At 45.1% G+C, this 22,344-nt stretch overlaps 1 protein-coding gene across 1 annotated transcript; it reads left to right on the plus strand.

Moving 5' to 3' along the window:
* Window positions 1-3,017: 3,017 nt before the first annotated feature.
* On the plus strand, window positions 3,018-20,415 carry LOC124184740 (homeobox protein Nkx-6.2-like). The gene is made up of 4 exons (XM_046574784.1): window positions 3,018-4,319; window positions 5,945-6,055; window positions 11,721-11,935; window positions 19,235-20,415. The coding sequence occupies exons 1-4, from the start codon at window positions 3,647-3,649 to the stop codon at window positions 19,430-19,432; spliced, it is 1,197 nt and encodes a 398-aa protein (XP_046430740.1). The 5' UTR covers window positions 3,018-3,646; the 3' UTR covers window positions 19,433-20,415.
* Window positions 20,416-22,344: the final 1,929 nt, after the last annotated feature.

Genomic DNA, 22,344 nt, shown 5'->3' on the forward strand with positions numbered 1-22,344 from the left:
AGATTGGTACAGCGGAGAAGCGGATAATATATGTCTGCGAACCCGTGTACGGGTGCAGGCTATACGTGCCTACCCCAGTGTTGCGAGGCTGTCAACCGTATTGTGTTCAATTACTTAAATTTCTCGGGCAGAACCCAGAGCTGGGCACTAAAATACGTCGACAATGGATGATCCCATATAGCCACGCCGCTTCCTCGCCTAGGACGGTCAATCCTCAGACTTCATTCGAACCTTCTTCTCTCGATCGGTCGACAATGGACTTGAATTTTATCTCAGGGCACCGCCAAAAGATCATCATCGAACGTGCGGAGCGATACAGTCTCGCTCGAATCGACGACGATGAGGTAAACTATTTTGATCAACAATTTTTTCCAGCTAATCTCGCGTCATTGTTATACCGCAAATGCTTTAAGTCGGGTGGGAAACCGATACTTACGCATCGTGGAACACTACGCGTTGACCGCGAGAGTGAGAATATTATAGAGATCCGATCGGGAGGTGGAACAACAATTGCGTAATAATGATAATGCGACCGATTTAGGACGCACGCACAGCGCCGATCCATCATCGCCCAGTTATTATTTAAGCCGCAACTTGACGTCATTAATCTCACGTTAGGCAACGAGATTCTCTGCGCGATGCGTGCTCCTAACAATGCGCAGCGATGACACTGACGCATCGAATCGCATCATTCCCACAGCCTGGTACTTGCAGAGGCTGTGTAACTCGAAGTAACCGAGCTACCGATTTTTGCGTTAACATCAGTTCTTTTTTCGGATTGCTCCAGCGAGAAAAGACCATCGCTTCAACACGGAAATTTTCACGGGGTTTTCGGTTCGGCATTGAGGGACCCTCAGGACTTTGGTTTGAAATTTCTCTCTCCAAATTCTGAGAGCACATTGTAAGCGCGGTCCGATCGCCCGGATTTCGATGCCTGTGTGAGTGAGGGGCCCGTGCCAACCAGTCCTCAGAGCTTTCGGATACCCTCAATAGGCCAATATAACGCTTGGACGCCTTTGGTCTACGAGCGATGACGGATCGGTCGGGAAAAGCACGGAATCGTTGACTTTTGAGATCGTTTGCCGGAGCGCCGACGAGGTCCTGGACGTCCTGCACGTTCCGTGTATACCTGTATGCAGCTGCACTTTATTTATAATAGACAAATCTGTCGAGGAGAATGAAATCTGTATCCTAAATCGCGTCAAAGGAGCTGTCGCATTTGTCGTGTTTCGTGAATATCTAACGGTGGAACTGGGACGGTTTTAACGCTTCGGGATCCATTCAACGTCAGACGTCAAGAGTCAAGCCCGTGATATTAGCGTCTATTTCCACATTATTTTCGAGGATTTGCCTCGACGGGGATAAATCCTGCCTGTTATACTTACATACAATTTAATCGCGTCTCGATTCTCGTTCATTGTTCACGCTTTTCCCCCTGTCTCGCGGAACATGTTCCAATCGAGATCTCCTCCAGTGAAATCTGCAGCACAGCTATACCTTCTTCGAAGGCTGATAGCTGCGAGAGCGAAGCCGCTACTTGACCGAAACCCCGGTGAAATATATCTGGTTTCATCGTAAGTAGATGGGAGGGTCTGTCACTGCAGTCTGCCGTCATTAGACTGCAGTTAAATATGTGCGAGGTTACCTTAGGTCAGTGTTTTATGGACGGCTATACGCCGTATATACGGTTTATAAAAGGCGACCGGGAATCTGCTGCAGCCCCGTACAGATTGACACGTCAGGGTTCCCCGCTGCAATTATCCACAGCCGAGTAACTGCATAACTAATCCGATCGAATTGCCGCCTATATTGTATTCGCATCCTGCAGGACTCTCCCCGATAAACGTACCCTGTACTCCGATACAGCTATATTTGTCCAAAGGTTATGGTAACAAACGGAGAACGACTTCTGCAGATCGCTGAAACTAACGTTAACCACACACGTTTAGGTATACGCTACCCGTACGTTTTCCCGCTCCATGTGATGTTCACACACTGCAGTATAACGCTGCCGGATCCTACCTTTCCTTTTTTTGTCAAGTGACACTGCCATTAATAACATTTGATGTGGTGGAAAATTAGATCTCAATTACTTGGCGGCAACAGAGGCGGTACAAGCTGCCGGCCAGTTTATGGTACTGGAAAGCGTTCCTTGTATAGGTACAACAATGCAGGGACAGAGAGATAGCAAAGAAAAACGGGAATTCGAGGTAATCGTCCGTGCAATAGCTTCGAGCGAGCATTTTCATGTGCAATATTCACCCTAAGGTACCACACTATGTATTTAGAGGATAATTGAGGAAAGCCTTACACTTAATACGCTGACGGTGCAAATGCGCGTAAACTCGATTCGTTCGGTGTATTTCTGCATCAGCGTGCTAACAAGATTAAAAAAACGAAAGTGAAGTGTTCGTGAAACGATCTTTGGACCGACTTGCACTCCTCTACCGTACGCATCGAGTTTTACCCGCACAATCAGTCGCGTGAACTTGGATGTATCGTGCTTGCATGGACCAAGGTTTGAACGACACCCACGTAGGTTCCTGTAAGCAACTGTCCTTCAGCCTCGAACGAATCAAGACGAATGATACGAGCTGCATCCTTGTAGCTGCTGCGGCTATGTAGGGTCTGCATTGACCTGACCTGGTGCAGAAGCAGCTGAGACCAAGGAAGCAAAAGAGTGAGAGACGTTCAATTTATCTTAATGCTCTTCAGGGAGCAACGACGTTTCGACCACCGAACGACGACGTTCGTCCTCGTGATGTCCCGTGGGTTGTTTGTGTGCACGTGGAGTGAGTGACGCTGACCGTGCTACGTCGAAGTGAGGCCAACGTTAACTGGTACTCCGAGAGTACGTGGCTGAGAAGGTGCAGGCCGAGCACCGGAGGCGAGGCGAGTCACAAGCCGTGGCAACCAGCTCTTGTTTTATTCAGTCAGGATCATAAATTACGGGTTTAAACACACAATGAAAGACGCTTAACAAGAAGCTAATGCGAGATTGAGAGGCTCCGCCCCCGGCGAGCTTCCCTTCCGGTGTAACCGCGCTCCACATCCAATCCCCGCGATCCGGCACGCCCCCGGATACCACTTCGGCGCAGTGTGAGCGGCCACCTCTCTCTTCGTTCCCGGTGCTTCCCCTCCTTCTCATCCTCACTCTCCTCGGGGAAGAGGAAACCCGGAGTAGAGCTCCCCGGCGTGGACCACGAACCGACTCGACTCGAGGTGCCAGTTCGACAGCGACATTCCATTCAGAGCCACGACGCGTTCCGTCGCGCTAGAAAGTCCTCGAGACTCAACCCCGTCGAAGTAATTACCGATCACTCGTTCGCACGGTATTCACGTAATAGTTCCTCGTCTTTTACCTAGAAGTGTGATGATATTGAGTTGGTGACCGAAGACGTGCCGCACTTCCGCTTTTCGCAGTGATCGCGTGCAAAACTTTCAGTGATTGTGTACACAAGTCCCGTGCGCTGCGCACTGTTTTGAAACTGTAAAAAAACGTCGCGTGGCCACGCGCCCGCGGTAGAGTGAAACCGAGCCGCGAGTTTGTCCATCCGGACCGCGGAGTCGGAATAGCGGTTAACCGCTGCACGAAACGCCTTCCCTGGATACCTTCAGGCCAACCCTGAACTATGCATGGTGCGAAATGGTGTGCTCTCTGACTAAGACCTGTGGGGAAAGTGCAGCGGACGGTTGTGCCGACCTTAGAGTCCGATCGGGAGTCAGCTTAGTCGGCGTCGACAGCGAACCGGGCGACATGTCATCCCTGAGCGACGCTCATCGCCGCGGCGCCAGCCACCTCGACGGCGATCGCAGCTCGTCGGCCGGGTCGTCCTTGGGCTCGTGTTCGCCACCTCCGCCCTCCAGCCACTCGCCGCCGCCCCCGAGGCCGCCCTGGCTCCACGACTTTCACGCCGCCGCCTCGCCCCACGTTCTCCAATTCCTGAACCTGAGTGCCGCCGGCGGCGGGATGCTCGGCAGTCAGCCCCTCGCCGCCCTCCATTCCATGGCCGAGCGCAGCCATCAGCAGCAGCATCACCAGCAGCAGAGCATCCAGTTGTCCGGCGTCTCTGCCGCACAGCTCGCCAACCATCCTCAGGGACAGCCCTCGCCCACCGGGAGTGGAAAACAGAGTCCGGCCACCTCCATCACCTCCGTCGGCAGCAACCCCCACGGCATCGACACCATCCTATCCCGCCCGGCCGCCACCCATCCTCAGGTTCCCGTTTCCACCTCACACGGACTTCCGCCTGCGCCGCACCCTCAACCTCTGGCTGCACCCCGGTACGCCATGCACACGGGATTCACAGCTTCTTCGGGTACGTTTATCTGTTGTTGTTTGGCTCGTTAGAACGGGGCTCGAACTGCGCCGGACAGCGGCTCGTGTTTGGTTGCAATACGCGCGATGATGGGTGTCATTTGACGTTCGGTCGTCACTATTCGCTACATTGTCACGATAGTATGTTCAAACGATATACACGGATGGAGAGTTGGATGCCGATCGAGTGCGTGAAAGCCATTCAGAGATCGATTCAATGACAGTGAAAGGAGCTAATTCATCTTTCGCGATGCTTCGGTAAAACATTTTCCTGTTCAAATGCCAAAGTCTTATCGTTCCCATTTGCAAAATGTACAGTGGGTAAAATTTCTTTCAGTTGAGACGAAGCGTTCAAATTAACAATATTTCTCACTATGTACCGCAACAAAATTCTTCAATTATCGAATTTCTCGTAAAGTGATAGGTTTGGAATTCAACACTGACAAGTAACACCTGAAACGAATTTCTCACGTTGGCTTACAAGCTACTCCCAGCTACGCGCATAGGTAATGCGCTAAAACTTTCCGCTTGACAATGAGTGATAACGAGCGCATTGCACCGTTTGGCACTCGCATAGTAATTACTAATTTTCTACTATCTGTAATACTAATCACAGGCCGTTATATCGCTACGTATTACGTATACACTGTACGCACACGATGCGGAATTTTAACTCTTAAGCAACGTTTGACTGTAAGCGACGGTCACGGAATTATTCAATCCAGTCATTAAATGGTCGTGCATGATTGAGTGTTTATCTCCGTAAGACGACGGTGTGAACGATTTGAACCTTTTGATTTTTCAATCGACTGGTCGAAACCTAGTCATTGTGCAATTGAGCTATCTCATTACTCTTTGTACTTCGGCGTTACGACAGATTTTTAATTTCCCACGCGTTCGAGTAACGGAAATTTATTACACGCGGATTAAATTGATGCTTCTACAGGTTTTCGTTTCACTCACTCTGATCAGTCGGTGCAGATGGTATTAATCACTGCACATCGCGTGATTCGATATTCGATGCGCGTTCTCCAAAATTGTACGGGAATTATGGGCGTAAAATTGTTTTTGAATTCAACATGCGGTTGTTATATAATATACGTGTAGCATTGCGTTCGTGCGTTACCAAAGATCATTAAGATATTTTTAAATCAACACACTCAATCGGCGTCTGATTTAATCACGGCTAAATGTCTTCATAAAATACTTCGAGTCTTAATTATTGAAGGCGTAATTAGGAGTTAATTTTCGACTCGGCAATATCGTTTTTCAATTTTTTTAATCAGACTTACGAGATTACCGCCCGTATTTAACTGCAAAATCACAGTAACGAGCTAAATACCATACACTCTTATTTCACGCAATCAAAATTTTCATACGATCTCAAGCCGACGTCTTCCATAGTTCTTGTCAGCATCGATCACATTTTTAACGTTTTCATTTAATTATACCATCGCGAGCCTCTGACAGTCGTGCTGTAAACGAATTTTCATAAAAATATAGTCAATCATTGAATTCTGCGTGTAGCCTGCGCATCAAGTTTCCTGATCGCAAGCAAACTTGCGATTACCAAATCGAGCCTATCCGTTCACGAAGGATTGCTTTAATTTTGTCCTTTTGTCACAGGTATGGGACAGTTCCAGCAGCGAACGGAGCCGCGACATCCTGCCGTCTACTGGCCAGGACTTCAAGGATTGGTCAGCGACCCCTTAGCGTGGCGAGCTCGACTGCATTCTCGTGAGTGTGACATTAAGCCAGTTTTGTAAAAATATTTTAGACGCAACGGATGAGGTCTGAATCCAAACTGGGTCCGGAATGGGCTACCCAAGTCCGTCAGCATAACAGAATTGATATCTGTCGACCTAATTGAGACTCGTTGTTAGCTAAGGACTCGAAAAGCGTCAGGGAACTGGGCCCCAGGAATAATACGATATCTCCATCCAGACCCTAGTAAAAATACGAAAAAACGAACCAAGACCGTAACGAATTTAGAACATACAAAACGGGGTCAAATTTGGGGTGGAACGATTCATCAAACTGGGAGCGAGCGAAGGAGCAATATTTGTAAACGTCTGAAACCACGTCGCTCGTGGAATCACGTAATGCCAAAGAACACGTGACAGGCATCCGCCCCCTTTAAACGCATAGATCACTCTCGCGGTAACACATGCGGCCTAAGGCGAGGGCCCAGCGACGAGGGGTGCGTGTAAGAGGGTTGGGTCGCGGTCGTGGCTGCCCGGTCGACTCCAGGTCGAGGTGCCGCGGTCTGCGCAAAGCCCCGAACACCCGGCGTGCACTTATTTGCGCGTGCAAACCGAATGCGCGCGAATTTATGACAGGTCGATTGGCCTCGCTGGGATACGTCGCGGATCTTGAGCGGGATGTAGTATCTGCAAGGAAACACCGAACTCGTGTTTTAGATGTCGAAAGATCGGGCCCAATTTCGGTTGACGAGTTCGGTATAAGATTCGGGAATTGTGGGTAATGCGTCTGACGAACTGGCAACGCGACGAGATTTTCATGTACATACTTGCTTCGCGGACCTGATTTAGGAACTTCTTCTGACCGGTGAAAACAATATTAAACACCGTTTAGACAAAACAGAGAGCAGCCTCCTGTTCACCGGTAAAATGGGCCTTATAGTGAAACTTTGTTACTTGTCACAGTGAAACGGTTGGGTAATATTTTTACGACCATTTTTCACGTGGCATAACCTCGATCCATAGAAAAGTTATATGAGTTAATAATGAAACGTGTGATAAACTCATTTACTTACAATTAGTATGGTCTATGTACTGTTGAAAAGTCGTCCACATGACAAAGTGATTGCTGAAAGCTGATGTAATAAAATAATCATAGAGTGGAAAAAGTTCAAGGTAGAAACAAAGGAATATTTTACCAAGATCACCTAAAAAAATGTATTCATGTTTGCAAGGCTATTGTAATACTGTGCATTTGATGATCGTCGATGTTTTGTTCTTTGAAACATGTAAAAATTAATATCGAGATTACGTTACCCAGTATATACCGTGTTTCAGATACCTAGCCTAATACAAAAACATTGAGCGCTATCTCTTACTAAATTATCACAATGTTTCGAAATAAGGCCCCAGTCACCATAAGATGCGCGATATCGTAGTTTTCGAATCTTGGCGTGCTGCCGCTTCACCAGGCGCATTACACACAATTCTTGAATCTTTCTTGCAGGAAGTAAGAGAGAAGGAGACGAAACTCAAGCCAGCGTGCCAGCGAAAATTGGACCCGTTTTTGGCGCAGAGTTATTAGTACCGATTTCCTCCACGCGCCGTGTTCCTGTTTTTTGGTCGTTTGATATACGTAAGCCAGGCAGCTGTCAACACCTGGTCAACATTTAGTAATCATAATATTTGAACGACCAAAGAAAACGGACGGAATAATTGGCATAAATCGGCGCTACTACCTCCGCGCCTGAAATTTGGCTCAACTTTGTATTCCCGAATTTCGACTCCTTCTCTCCAACTTCCTGCTTTCTTGCACCGTCAACTATCAAACTCCGAAGAATAACCAATGTTGGACCCACTTTTACAAGCAGAGTTCGGTTTCTTCCCTTACAACATCGCTTCCTGGTATTTCAATATCGACGTTGAGGATCAGGAGCGCTCCTTTGCAGGCCGCCGAGAGTATAACTCCGGCAATATTTTAACCACGCCGTCTCGCTGGCCCCGTTTTCGGAAGGGGGTGGGGCAACAGCGGGGGAAATTTCTAACGGCGTGCTGCAGTGTAATATATTTTATTTAGCGCCCGGGCGATCCTCGCGCCTTCCTTGGTCTCGCGAGGACCAGACGCTCGCCCAACGATCGCCAGGGGAACCACCGATCCTTTATTTATGCCTTTATGCCCCCAATCCACGTGATAAAAACCTCGAATATACCGGCGGCCCCTCCGCCTCCTCCGCCTCTTCCGCCTCCTCCGCCTCCTCCGCACGCGTCGATCGCTCGAGGTGTGTTCTACACGAACGGCTCGCGGCCCAACGTGCCTCGCGAGAATGCGGGGAACCGGGAGGCGGGAGATGGAAACGCAGTAAAAAAGTTGCTGACTGGCCATCCAGCCAATCTTTGTATAGCGACCCGCGCATCGCTCGTCTATTGGACCTGGATATCGGATACAAACAACTTCGTCGTCGTCGCATGCAGGCTGGGACATCCTCGCTACGAGCTCCTGGCTATCGTTGGTCATTGTGAATTATGATACCGGAAGCTTATCACCCCATCGATATCTTGGCTCTTCGAGACGAACGTATTTTCTTGAAACAATTTTTAATTCGTCGTTTATTTTTCAGCCTATTTTCTTCGTTGAGTACGATAGCTTTCAAGATTCAGTTCTGTCGATTTTGGATTATATCTTACAGCGTTTTGGAATTATATATTCTACTTTGTAACCGTGGTACGTTATGCGGTTTATCTTTGGATTTCAGAATTATAAAGTTGATAACTTTTGATGAGAAAATGCGGAATTTGTCCTTAATAATTGTTTTATCAGTGCAGTACCAATAAACGTTTTCAAATTTATCGTATACCTAAAAGTTCGGGGAATGGATTTTATAATACATTGAAAAACTTGCTTTTCATACAATTTTATTTTCTGTTAAACGAAACGTTATCCAATAGCATGAGTGATTGAAAAATCTTACAGGTATTCTGATTACAAACAAATTCGTGCACAAAAACATCCGAGTTCGATAAATCACAGTTCTGAGATCACTTATCGAGCCAATATTCATGCCTGTGGTCATAGAACCATTGATAACAGGGTCGAGTTTCCAGAAGCCAACGTAAGAATAGATAAGTGTAATTTTTTAGTGAAAAAACTGCGTGAAGCTCTTTCTGAAAGAAGACAAAAGTAATGGTCAGCGATGAGTAACGAGATAGTTTAAAAATCTTGGATATCAACGATTTACGAAATAACGTATAACATATGTATATTATAGAATTGTTATTACATACCTACTCAGCGGAATTTAAACACCACGTGTTACATAAATATAACATACACAATAACAAATCCGTTTTCCACCAAGTAAATTGAATCTATATCATATAACAGCCGGGGTCAATCGCGATAAATATTGCCGCGCGAAATTGGGGGCAAGAGATGGGGAAAGTGGGTCCGTATGACGAGGCCCCTTATCTCCATCGGGTCTATCTCGCCGAGCGTGTGCTGCGTTACTGGATGGTGTGCAGGGCTGGAGGATATCGCGGAGTGCGGTAAGCAGCTCGTTAGAGCCCTCTCCGCCGTGCGGCCATTAAAGCCTCGTTCTGTATTCCGTTACAAATTGCTTTATTAAATTAAAGTCCCACGGCGGAGATACACCCTCACCCCCACCTCCAACCACCTCCCGCCCTCCGAGTTGCTTGCTCTTAATTACGGGCGCCCGGCGCACCAGATAACGATTGCCTATGATAATTAACGGGGGGTGGTGAGGGGGAGCGTGATAGGCAAAAAAGTTCAACCGTACGCGACGTCTGGAGAGGGTGAGAAAGGGGCGGGGGGAGGGTTATATCGCCACGTGGTAGAAATTCCGGCGCACACAGTCACGTATGTATAAACCCGTCCATTCCGTTCGAACGGATGAAACGGCGACAGCAAGCCAGCTGTTTCTCGCCGCAGAACTGAGTCGTCGTTCTCCGTTCCGGCAGGTATAGATATACATATACGTGTACGTATACGAACACCGTATAGATGCAAAACGCGATATTGGATGTGGATTAGGTGATTTTACAAAAAATCTGATCGTTTCAAATTAGGTATAGTCAAGTCTTGAAGGAGCCTGCAAACTTGACGGACTTGCGATCCTTTAGTTTTTATATACGCTGAGGAATGGTGGGGACAGAAAATTTGGAAAGCTGGGAAGTTTTAGTTTCGCGATCTATGTAAAGTTTACTGAATTTCGAGATCGAGAATTCAACTGTACTTGATGAACTTTTAACGAAAATGAAGGAGTGAGAAAATAAAAGCTACGAAAGGGATGTTTTACCCTTGGATATATTCGGCGTGTATATCGTTATTTTTCGAGTTCTCACTGGTATAGTTATTACAGGAGTATCGTGCTAGTTTAACAGGTAGAAAATACATGTTCGATAGATTATCGGTAAAAGATGCTCTCGCGAATAATTCGTTTTCAAAAGAGAATACCAAGCGTATACATAAAGTGTGTAACGAGAGTCTATCGTTTTAACTTCCTCGTACATAGGATTCAACCACCCAAGATGCGTCGGAGAAAAGCGTGCTGATGAAATTTATGCTTTTCACTTACGAAATTGAGTGGAAAATGGCAAATTAAACAGACGCGTACAAGTTTTTGTTGGGAACTTATTCCTGGCAGATATTTGGCTGTGTTAACTTTACTAAAAAAAAGCTTTGCTCGAGGTATCGACGACTTTGAAAAGTGCCTCAATTTTATCCAGCACCACGAATAACGTGTTAGTATAATAGTTGTTTTTTTTTACGAAGATTATTAAACAAACATTCCTCGACTTGACAAGCTCAGAGGATCAAACTACGACTATATTTTCGCACCTCGAAATTCTCTCTCGATGCATACAATTATAAGGTACACGTTGCGCTCTCCTCAGGCGATAAAATCCCTGAACATTCGGATAGTCCTTGTCTCTTTCCGTGCCGTGATACAACGATTACCGGAATGAAGCGAAACCTTCGGGCGTTATATTCCCCCGGGATAAAGCCGAGGAAGGTGTTCAGGGCACGCAGCGATTCCCAGCTGTCGCAACGACGCGTACGTGCCCGTGGCTTCGTCGAAACCCGGTGCCGGGGGTTCCTGAAGGAACCTGCCGCAGGATCCCGGATAACGCGGCGGTCGTATTTGGGTCCTGCAGGAGCCTCGCGATGATCGTCCCTTTTTCTCCTCTCTCCGTGTCTATTTCCGCGGGTGAACCAATGAGCTGCGGATGCTCCATAGACGGTCGGATCTCGCTCGTAAAATAAATAAGACAAGAACCGGGCGGCCGTGTATTCGTGCGCACGTATATACCTACAGACGGCTTGTTGCCCCTCGGGATGATTGCTTTATTTCATGGCCTCTCCTTGTTTTCGCGTTTGTACGGTTATTGCCTCGCCCCCTGTCCTTTATTTCCTCAGGGCCTCCCTTCGATTGACCCTTTCCACCCTTACCGCTCACGCGTTTTGCCCCCCCCCCCCCCCCCCCCCCCCCCGATTATGAACCGTTGCTTTTATGGAGTGACCGTGCAGCAGCTCGTAATTTTAGTTTCAATTGGCGGATCATTTCTCTAGTTAATTACGAAGCGTAAGCCGGCTGAGATCCGATGTTTGTTATAAAATGCGTAAACTCTCAGGAGTTATTGAGATCTGGTTTAAATCCGGGATGTTTTTTTACTATTTATTACAGTTTCCCAACAGCTTGGCTGTCAGCAGGCGATGACGGGGGCGGGTGGCGGTGGACTCGGCGACCACGAGGGCGGCAAGAAGAAACACACGAGGCCGACGTTTAGTGGTCAGCAAATATTCGCCCTCGAGAAGACTTTCGAACAAACGAAATACCTCGCGGGACCAGAACGCGCAAAACTAGCCTACGCCCTCGGCATGTCCGAATCCCAAGTCAAGGTAAGACAATTATTTCGTCATTATATCGCTCAGTCGTCTTTTCCTTTTCTTTCGTCATGTAAGCAAATATATTATTTTATTTTTTTCACTACAAATCAAAGATTCAAACAACTTTTTAGTAAAATTCTGCTATCGACGAGGTTTGTGATTATTTCTCGGTTCTATCGCGAGATATAACAAAGAGCCAGTTTTTGCTTTTTTATTAATTATATTGCAATTCGAATCTGATTGGCTTAATCCGAACGTTGACAATATTGAACAAGAAGGAATTTAAAAAATCTGGTGATATTGTAAAACCCGTGGAAAAGTTGAGTTGACAAGTGGCTTAGGCGGGATAAAAAATCGTGGTTAACGATCGAGGGTGTTTCGAGTGTAGCGGGGAAATATCTCGTCGGTGGGGTTGGGCGAAAGCGGTGTTAAAAACTAAAAACAAAAGTGAACAAACGATACGAGGATGGAATAAAAAAAAAAAGAAAGAATAAAAAACGAGCATAAAAAGAGAAAAGAAGGACCGACCGCGGGGGAAAGGTACACCGAGCAGATAGCGAAGACGTGACAAGCTCCCTCGGCACCTGCGCCGTCGTCCCGCAGGATAGCGCGGGGAATCCCCTCGCGTCATGGAAAGACGCGGGACGTCGGCCCTCCTCCTCCTCCTCCTCCTCCTCCTCCTCCTCCTCCGTCGCGACGCCGTGGCAACCCCTGTTCGTCGAGAGCCGCGGCCCCTGCAGGGGTAGCAGCGCGTCGGACTGCCGCGCCGATGTAGCGCTGTCATTGGCTCGTTCTGCGCGGCCATATTTACATTTTTATTAAAAGCTACAAGTCTGTGTTTGTGAGTGATGCGGCCGGGGGTAGGAGAGACGCGGTGGATGAAATCCAAGGGAAGGGAAGGACGGGGAGAAAGAGAGAAGACGCGACGCCCGGAGAGAGAAAGGGAAGAACGCCGGGAGAGAGGGAGGGAGGGAAGGAGGGAGGGAGGGAGGCTCGGCTTTCAATTACCTCGGATTTTCCCCGGGAAACGCCGATTCACTCCTACATGTACTACCGCTACCAGCATCCCTCTTTCTTTCTTTCTTTCATTCCTTGTGCCTCCGTACCTGTGACGTCACCCCCGTTTACCCCCTGATCCTCGGTGTAAAGTAATTTTCGAAACCGAAACGACGGTGTCTTTGTACGGGGAGATGAACGAGATGAACGGACTCCGTATATGTGACATCATTTTGGTTTTTATTTTTATTTATTTTTTTTTCCTCCTTTATTCGTCTTTCGCCTCGGTGATATTATTCAAAACGAATTCACCCCCCGTTTCCTAAATCTCAAATCTCTGGCAACACGTGTGTTACATAAGAAAAGTATGTGTATTTGGATACACGCGTGTGTATGTGGTGTATATCCGCATTCCACATCCTGTGCGAATTATTTTGCGTGTACCTATCTGCCAATATCGGTGTAGCCCATTTCGAATATACAAAATTTTTCGGAGAAGAATGAGAAAAGAGACCGAATTGAGAATATCTGAATAAATTCATCTACCCACATTGTTGTTTTTTTTTCTAGTTATACGCTGTACAAATATCGGTTGGAATTGTGAAAAATCTGTAAAAGTATTGAGAGAAACACAGAAATTTTTATACAGAATTTGCCAAAGTGCGAACGAAAATCATTACACCAATGATTGAATCACCTTTAATCTGTATTGATGCATGTAGTATAAGAAAAGCTTACCAAAGATTAGCAAATTAAATTATCAGCGTTGATATTATCCTGGAGCATCAAGTGTCTCGAATAAATTCAACAATATTGTATAAAACAGTTGTTTCAAAGCAGCTGGGAACTTTCTTAAAACTTTCAGTCTAGCTGTAAAAATAAATCTACACAATGATACCAGAATTTGAAGTATGCCAAAAGGGAATACCCGACGTCTCATTTACCCGATTATATTGGTTCTGTGCTTGTAGATAAATACCTGTGGCTCGTAATGCCCGAATTAATAGTTGGTACGAATAGTTGGAGCACCGGTTGAGTTTCGCGACACTTTCCCATCTGGTCCGAGGACTGGAAGGTCTGCAGCTAGGGTGGATGGTCGGTGTTTCGGGGGTTGGCGTCGCGCCTGTGGATTTCGAGAAGGGGGTGCGTAGCTGTTTACCACGGGCGTAATCTTCCCGCGCGTCCTGGACGAATATCAATATCAATGACGTCAATTAGTACGAACGAGGCACCCCTGCGTTCCGCGACACACCGTGGCGGACGCCCCATGCATCATTGGCGCATGGGAGGGGGGGTGGGGGTGAAACCACCCCCGTGATAAATCATGGCAGCAGGCGGTGTCCTTCATTCACCTCCTACTCACCACCGCCCCTCGTCCGATTGCCTCGCCGAACACCAAATCGCCATCAAAATTGCCACACATGCACTTGACTCCATAACGTCCCATTATAATTGCCGTCAAATCCCGCTGCACCGTGCAGGCGAAATTATATGTATATCTGCTTACTATGACTATGGGCTGTGCTCTATTTTTAAAATAGCATTTTTATGTGATGAAAAGAGCGTTTATTTTGGCAGGATTAAGCGTCGCCCGTCTACTGATAATTTGCTTTTGTGTAAACGTGTATGTAATAATTACTATAGAATTAAGTAACTGCGGGGTGACATTTGATCGGTATAATTTTGTGAAGTTAAATATCATTTTTCATTCGAGCTAGACTGTTTTTAACTTCGTAATATGTATCTGAATTTTATCAGCTATGTAACAACGATCACTATTATTCTGTACGATTTGAAAAAATGCGTTAACAAAACATGAAATCGACATCTGATCAGTTTCTGTTTTCAGTTTCTAATTTTTTATTCATTGCTCTTTTTTAATTTTTGTACTATTTGTAAAAGAATAACTTGCCGATAATCTTAATCACTCGTATGGGCATTTTAACAAAGATCTGCATTAACAAATATTCTTATCGCATAAAGAATAAACTCGGATACCGGTGATAATTTGAAAATACAAAAAAGTCGAGATTTCTTTCGACACAGATTTTATGACTGTGCATATTATTCGTAAAATAATACCGTTGATAAGAATAAGGAATGCGAACCGGCTTAAAAACTTTATTAAATCCTCTAATCCTAGAAAAAACTTGAATATAAATATAGTAAATATAGAGAAACTATCTTTTTCCACGCTGCTTGACTTTTATACCTCGAGGGGTAAATAAGGCCGAGGAAATCATGGGGACGAGGAATGAAAGAAGGGAGGACGAAGGAAAGGGACTCGGCGAATATGCGAAAAACAGAATCTAGAATTCGCAGTGGTTGAGAAAAACAAGTCAAGACACACGTTCCGCGTGCCGTTTATACACACGCATACGCGAGGCGCGTGCGCCCGCTCGCATACAAAAGACATAAAATTTTCTCCCGCAAAATTTGATTCCTGCATAAAAATGGAATATCGAGGATAACACGAATCGGTGAAGCCATTTGATCTTCGAGCCAAAGCGAGACGTTGCTCCTAGCGATGCTTCGGGATGGCTGTGGGGGTGGGAAAAGGGGCGAGTTGAAACATATCGATATGGCGTAGCGCTACGAGTCTGGAATACAGAGATGCGCATTATCGCCACCGACAGCCACCCTCAATTTTCTCCTTTCTCATCCTTTGGCCCGCGTCCGAGGCGCCTCCTCGAATCGGTGAAACATGGAAAGACTTTTTACGCAGAATTAACACGGTGTTCCGTAAAAGGGTCACGGAATTTTCAGAGGATTTCAATTGTTGTCATGGAGAAAAATAAGAATATCACTTTTTTATATTCAAATTTGCGATGAACGTGTCGTGTGACGATGAGAAAAATATGAGAATTTTAATCGAATGTAGGGTTAATAGAGTAATTAAGCGAATTAAGACACCTATTAATTATGGTCGAGAAAATTGTCATCGAAGAACGGCTTTTTGGGTCATTGGAAACCTGGAAATGCTTGAGATTTATTTTTAAACAATCAATGGCCACTTTGATTTTGACTAAATTTTAATACAATGCCTCCGTTATGTCTTACGTAGCTAATAATTTCAGTTTCGCTGGTAACTGTGTTCTACGATTTTGTCGCTTGTAATTCCTTTCGTATAATAACTTGTTACAAGAGGGTGGCAAGCTGACAAGCGAGCGATCGTATATTATCGAATGCTTCAGAGTCGCGACGTTTGAATAAATACGGAGCAAATGGCATGGAAGAAGTTTAAATTCGACGTTTTTCACAAAAGCGATGCACGCATGTATTAAGGTATGGATCATCGGGCACGATTTAAAGCTCGCCCCTGCGCGTCGCGCAATTGAACAAGTCTAACGCGAATTCGCCTAAAATCAATCGCGAATGTTTGACTTACAAACGCGGAAGTTTTTCCAGCCGGCGGTAAATCGTAGTTCAAGCAAAATATGCGAACACGCAAATTTAAAAATTTACATCGCTGAGTGACAATCGACGGGATTCGAAAAATTTTTGCCACCACATTTGGCGCGAAATAAGTGAACCGTGAAAATGTTGGGTATGAAAACGGTACTTGTACTGATACTTTTCGAAGAATTTAAACGCTCGGATTATGTTTCGATTTTGAGTTTGACAGAAGGCATGACGGAGCATCGTTTGCGGATGAAATAAAACTGTTCACCCCACAACGCGCACTTGCATTACAGTGTTCGCATACCGCACGCCTCTTGCAACTGTTAGATTCATTAAATCAAGATTATCTAAAGACCGGGAACGCATTGTGCCGCAAATCCAACTATAAAACCGCAGCTAACCCCGTATAAAAGGGTCCGAGGATACGGGAAGGGACGCAGGGCCGAGATATCGCCGCCCTTATACACGCGTCTGACAAAACTAAAAACTCCAAACGACCGAGCTTCGCGTGTCAGTGACTTATTAACCAAGCGATAAGATTAGTTATACCGAGCTGTATATCCTATCTCATCGGAATCAGAATACGCTATCAAACACCCGTGAAAATTTGACGCTCGCGTTTCGGGCAACCGCGAACCATGAAAAATCGCGTACGGTGAATTCAATTTATGCGCAAAATTGCGTGATACGTAACTGCGTAATTATACAGGGCGCGAACGGAAGAAAGACGAAAATTGAATGGGGTTTTATTGGGCCCATTAACTGAACCGTTGATTCGCAGTAGGGATATTAATGTAAAATAAAAAAAATATTGTTTTAGAGATTGTAATTATTTTACATCGTTGAAACTAAGTTCGTTTCTAGATGCAATACGAAAGTATCTCAAGTAAGTTGTGGAGTTTTTTGCGGATCATTGACGATCCTATCGTCTCGATACGGCGATAACTTTGCAAGTCTTGTAATAAATCCAACAGTTGTCTATAATGAAAGTGGCTGTTATATCAGATTCCAATCTTTTTCGTTCCGCGAATACCGCATTAAATTTTATTCGCTGTAATATGGAATGATACATTTTCTTGGGATTCGAAGCCACCGCAATTCTTGAGTAAAGCGGGTTATGCTATGGGTATAACGGAACTGAATTCGGCGGTTAACCGAATCCAAAGAAACCACAGAGGACCGTGGAGAAGGAGACAATTTGCAAAGCGATGAAATAGAGATTTCGCGGTCTTCTCGTCAAATATCACTCGCGTGGGGGAGTCAGCTGAGATTTCGGTGTGATTATGTACCAGAGATCTGAAACATGATTTTTGCGGCGATTATACATTTCGCGTTTTGCTTTCCAGCCAAATTCCAGAAGTAAAGAGCCACCGACTCCCTCTCATTTTTCGAACCTCTGTCTCACGTCTTTATTTTTAATACACTGAGAGAAATTTTTAATTCCGGTTACCGCTCAGTCCTTAACTATTTTCATTATTTACCACAATCGAAAAGTATAGTTCTAGGTACAAAATGAAAATTAGTTTTCTAGCTGTTACCGGAAAGTCTAGTAGTATCCGTTACTATTCTTCCTCATTACAATTTCTATTACTATATTTTCTTGTAACTGTTGCGAAAATTTAATGCTTGTGCAAGAATAAATTGATGTTAAAGCCTTATTTAACTAAAAAAATACGGTAAACCGAACAATCTGATTTTGCGTTGCAATTACCGAAAAAGGAACGACAATAGCGCAAAATGGTTATGCGTACCTCGTTTTTCGTAATTCCAAAAATATTCGAACAGTTTTTTTAACGATAACTGTTTCACTGAATTTTTCTAGCTACTATGACAAATGAAATTTTTCTCAGTGCAAATAAGTAGTTTTCACGAAATCTAAGAAATCGCAGACGCTGGAGGCAAAGATTTCAGGCGGGAATTGATCCGATCCCAACATCATGATAATCCGAAAATCCAACCCCTCGGCCGGAATGAGAGTTTTAATTTTCATCCAAGCGTCGGTTAACTTTTACGGTAGCTGTGGCACGATACAACGGCGGGAAAGCGGGGATCGGCGGCCCGGTTTTTAATCTGCTTAGCCGACTTGGGGCTATGGATATTTTTTTAATCTAACATGGAACGGAGCTTCGAGAGCGCTCCCGGCGTAGCTCGGTTTTCGCAACGTCGCGCATCACCCGGGGTCCGAGCCGAGGTGTCGAGGCGTCGCGACGGCGTAGAGTTGCAATCACTACGGTGGCGCCGTGCCCTCCCTTGACGGTAGTTACGTTAATTAAATACATTGTTGCGGGGACGCAGAGCTCTCGAGCTACGACCGCGACCCAACCTCCAGGAGATGTTGCCTCGGAGCTTTATAGGCGTAGAGGGGCCGTCGCGAGCTTCGATCGCCCCGTTTTTAGGAAGCCGGTTCAACCCCCGTCATTGCTTATAAACAAAATTAATTCGACGCGTCTTACCACGCTGAGTCAAGTCGAGAGAATTTTAGTTGATTCAAATGAAATTTGCTGCACAGCAAGAAGTAGTATTTCGACTTCGTTAAAATTCAGTTTAATAATTGAAATAAACTTTATTCGCCTTGGTAAATATTTACCCGGGAATGTTACGTAGCTCAAAAACTTTCTACTCTTGTACTCAGCACTCGGTGCTCGTTATAAATGTGCGTTCCTAAATCAAGAAATAATTAATTGATCCAATTGAAAAATATCCTCTAAATGGTATGCTTTGATGCAGATGCTATCCTTGTGATTATAAAGTACCGATCAACAAATTGACTCTAGTACCTAAAGAAATTATTAAACATTCTAGTCCGTCTAATGTAAGAATGTACAAAACGCATGTGAAACACACTTTTTATTGAATTCCTATTCGTCCCGATAATTAAATATTTCTGATTCATGATTCCCGTTGATGTTTCAGGTCTGGTTTCAAAACAGGCGGACAAAGTGGCGAAAGAAGCACGCTGCGGAAATGGCGACAGCGAAAAGACGCCAGGAGGAAGTCGAAGGCGTCGTTGCCGAGGGCGATGATGGGTGCAGCGATGCGGAGGGCGAGGGCAACGGCGAAACCGCCGCGAAGAGGCTAAGGAGGGAACTTGAACAGCAGTACGGACCTTGAATCTGATCGTAATTTTCCACAACCCGGACATTCTTTCGCACAAACCGATCCCGCTCGACCTCTAGCGTCATGGGGAGAATACACCGTTTGAATCACGCCTCGGTGCGACCGAAAGGCCCAGGGGCTATTTTTTAACAGTCGGTAAAAAATTTGAAGTCTTCTTTTGCGATTTAACGGCTCAGCAAAGACGGGATTAATTCTTACGATTAATAACGAGGAGAAGTTTGAAAGAAAAAAGTGATCAATTTCTAATCCTGCATTGGTCGAAGCACAACTCGACCTCGATATAATATGTCATTCGATAATTTCCGTGAGAGTAGAAAGTACTTTTTTTTTTTGCCATTAATATTATGCTATACCAATCCGAATAAATTGGGCATCCGTACCTAATAAGAGTTAGCGTTACGAAATTGTTGACGGTTCGAATGTAATTCCGGCGGTCGTAATAAGGAAAGTGCGAATTAATAATAATCGTCGTTACTCGTGCGTGACGAGTAAATTGGTTGATTATAACCGAAGTATTGACTAAAGTCGGAACGATCTGACGAGAGATTTTGTATATTATGTAGATAATAATTAACGTGAATGTGATATTTGGCGTTTTAAATGCGGAGTTTATAGGTATACATATATACATGCGCTTGTATGCATATATACCTATATCTATTAAAAGTTATAACGATCTCGTAAGATAAAACACACGATACGGACACGAAGAGGAAGAGATAAACACACATGCACACATGCACACACACACATGTTACAAATAAACGAAACGTACACCAATAGGTAATTATTAAATAGAAGTTAAAGTTAATTACGTATCGATTATAAAAGTAAACGTAAATTAATATACGAGTATAATTTATAATCCACTGTACAGTATTAGGTAAATTATAAATGAAGAAATAAGTTTAGAACGATCTTGTATAAAGCATTGTATAAATTATAAATATATTATTGCTTGTGTATCATATCTCTTATTTAATAAATGGCCAATATACAATATTGTATCTATAATAATACAACTCGCTAATTATTAATAATATCAATCCATTCTCATTACAAAAAATTGAGACGCGAATCTACGACTGGGTAAATAAATTTCGGACACATGCGGCTAAGTTGAATTTGATTGTAACACAAATAATGAGAAAAATGTATTTAACATTAATGTGCCTAGCCATGTAAGTACTTAATTATCGTACAGAAATAGAATGATTTGTCGTCATTGAAGAATTGAAACTCACGAAGAAAGAAATCCTTCGAATCAATTTCGGCTGATTAAATTGACGATTCGAGATACGCTGGGCGGCCACTAACGATGAGTCGATGTTCGACAACCTCTCCTATCAAGCAGGAAATGGGTAAAGTTGGGCGGCGCTAAAACTGTAGATGTGTAACTCTGGACGGAGGCGGAGAGCAAGAAGAACGGGAGAAAAATAGGACGGGTTCAGGGAAACTCCACGCATGGAATCGGCTGGCCAAAAGGGGAAGAAACGCTTTCAATAAGTCCCGGATAAGAGGGATAAAAGATTTGCTTTACGAGGGTCTTTGCGAATCACTGAGTCCTCGAGAGATTGATCACTCTCGATTGGACTCGCAAGAAATATGCCGCCTGCATCCGAAATCTAGAGAGCCAAAATTGAAGTGGAAATTATTACGTCATCTGTAGTTTTGGAGCGATTGAACCAGCCATCGAAGTCACGCAATGTAGCTTCGTGACAAAATTTAGTCCACATCGGGTAAGAAGAGGCATAAAAAATTTGAGACCCAGTTGTAGAATCGACCACCGTAGACCAGGGACATGAAACCGAAACAGATACGTCATTTGGAAAGCCATGAGCGGATGGATCAACTCGCTAATGAAATCAGACGAGTGAAGATCTGCGAGGGACGCGGACGGTCTCGCACTGCAGGGTATTAGCGAGTGATAAATACCGTAACGATACATTGGAATCAATTTACTAAACGATAGATTAATTTAATAACAAGGCCGAGGGAGCTCCGCGAAGCGTAACGAAGGGTGAACGGTTCGAGCAATAGTTAGAAACTAGATTCTCGCCCTAGTAGGTATATACCAGGGGGTTTGACGGCCTCGACAACACCGAGGGAGGAATCCGCAGATAGAGAGAAAGAAGGATACAGAGACAGAGGCGGAACGGAACTGCTACAGGGCTCTAGCAGCTATTCATTTAGCTAACAGGCTGTTATGATTAAGTTTGCGCGAGGGGATCCTCCCTTTCGTACCGACAACCATCCGCTTCTCCATGCTCCGCACTTACTACGGCATTCGGGCATGGAACGGGAACAGGAAGAGGAATAGGCGACGACACACAGACGTAGAACGCGTCACCCCTGCGCTTGGACGGAACTCGCTCGATTCTCTTTAGTGGGGTTTCATTTCACCGTCGGCGTTAAGGGTAGTTGTCGATACAATGTTCATTGTCGTCCCTAGCGTCAAGTACGTACGTCTAATACGAGCGAACGACCGGGATAGGCCGATCTTCATCTCGGGGTGGAATTCGTTCATCGTTTTCCAACTTGACCTCCTCCTACTTCTCTACTCCCATCGCTGAACGCATACACTTGGCAGTGTCTACACGTACTGGGAAAACATTGTTACCGGTCCTACTCTCGCGTTTACACAACCATCGGATGTTGCTTTGCCAAACAGATATGAGCGTGACGTGCCGTAATTGAATCTCGGTTAGTGATTCCCTGCAGATCGGAGATTCGCTCTTCCGGTATACCTTCGCCTCGCCCGTGTGTGACAAACACTCGGGACGCGTTGTCTCTTCTCTTTCCAATCTCTTTCCTTGGGAAATACCGACACCTCGGGCTGCGGCAGTCAAGGGTTGGGATACCGCGCAACCCTCTTCTCGAGAATTTATCTATTCACGCATCTCGGG

The sequence above is a fragment of the Neodiprion fabricii genome, chromosome 6, assembly GCF_021155785.1.
Source record: "Neodiprion fabricii isolate iyNeoFabr1 chromosome 6, iyNeoFabr1.1, whole genome shotgun sequence".
NCBI lineage: Eukaryota > Metazoa > Arthropoda > Insecta > Hymenoptera > Diprionidae > Neodiprion > Neodiprion fabricii.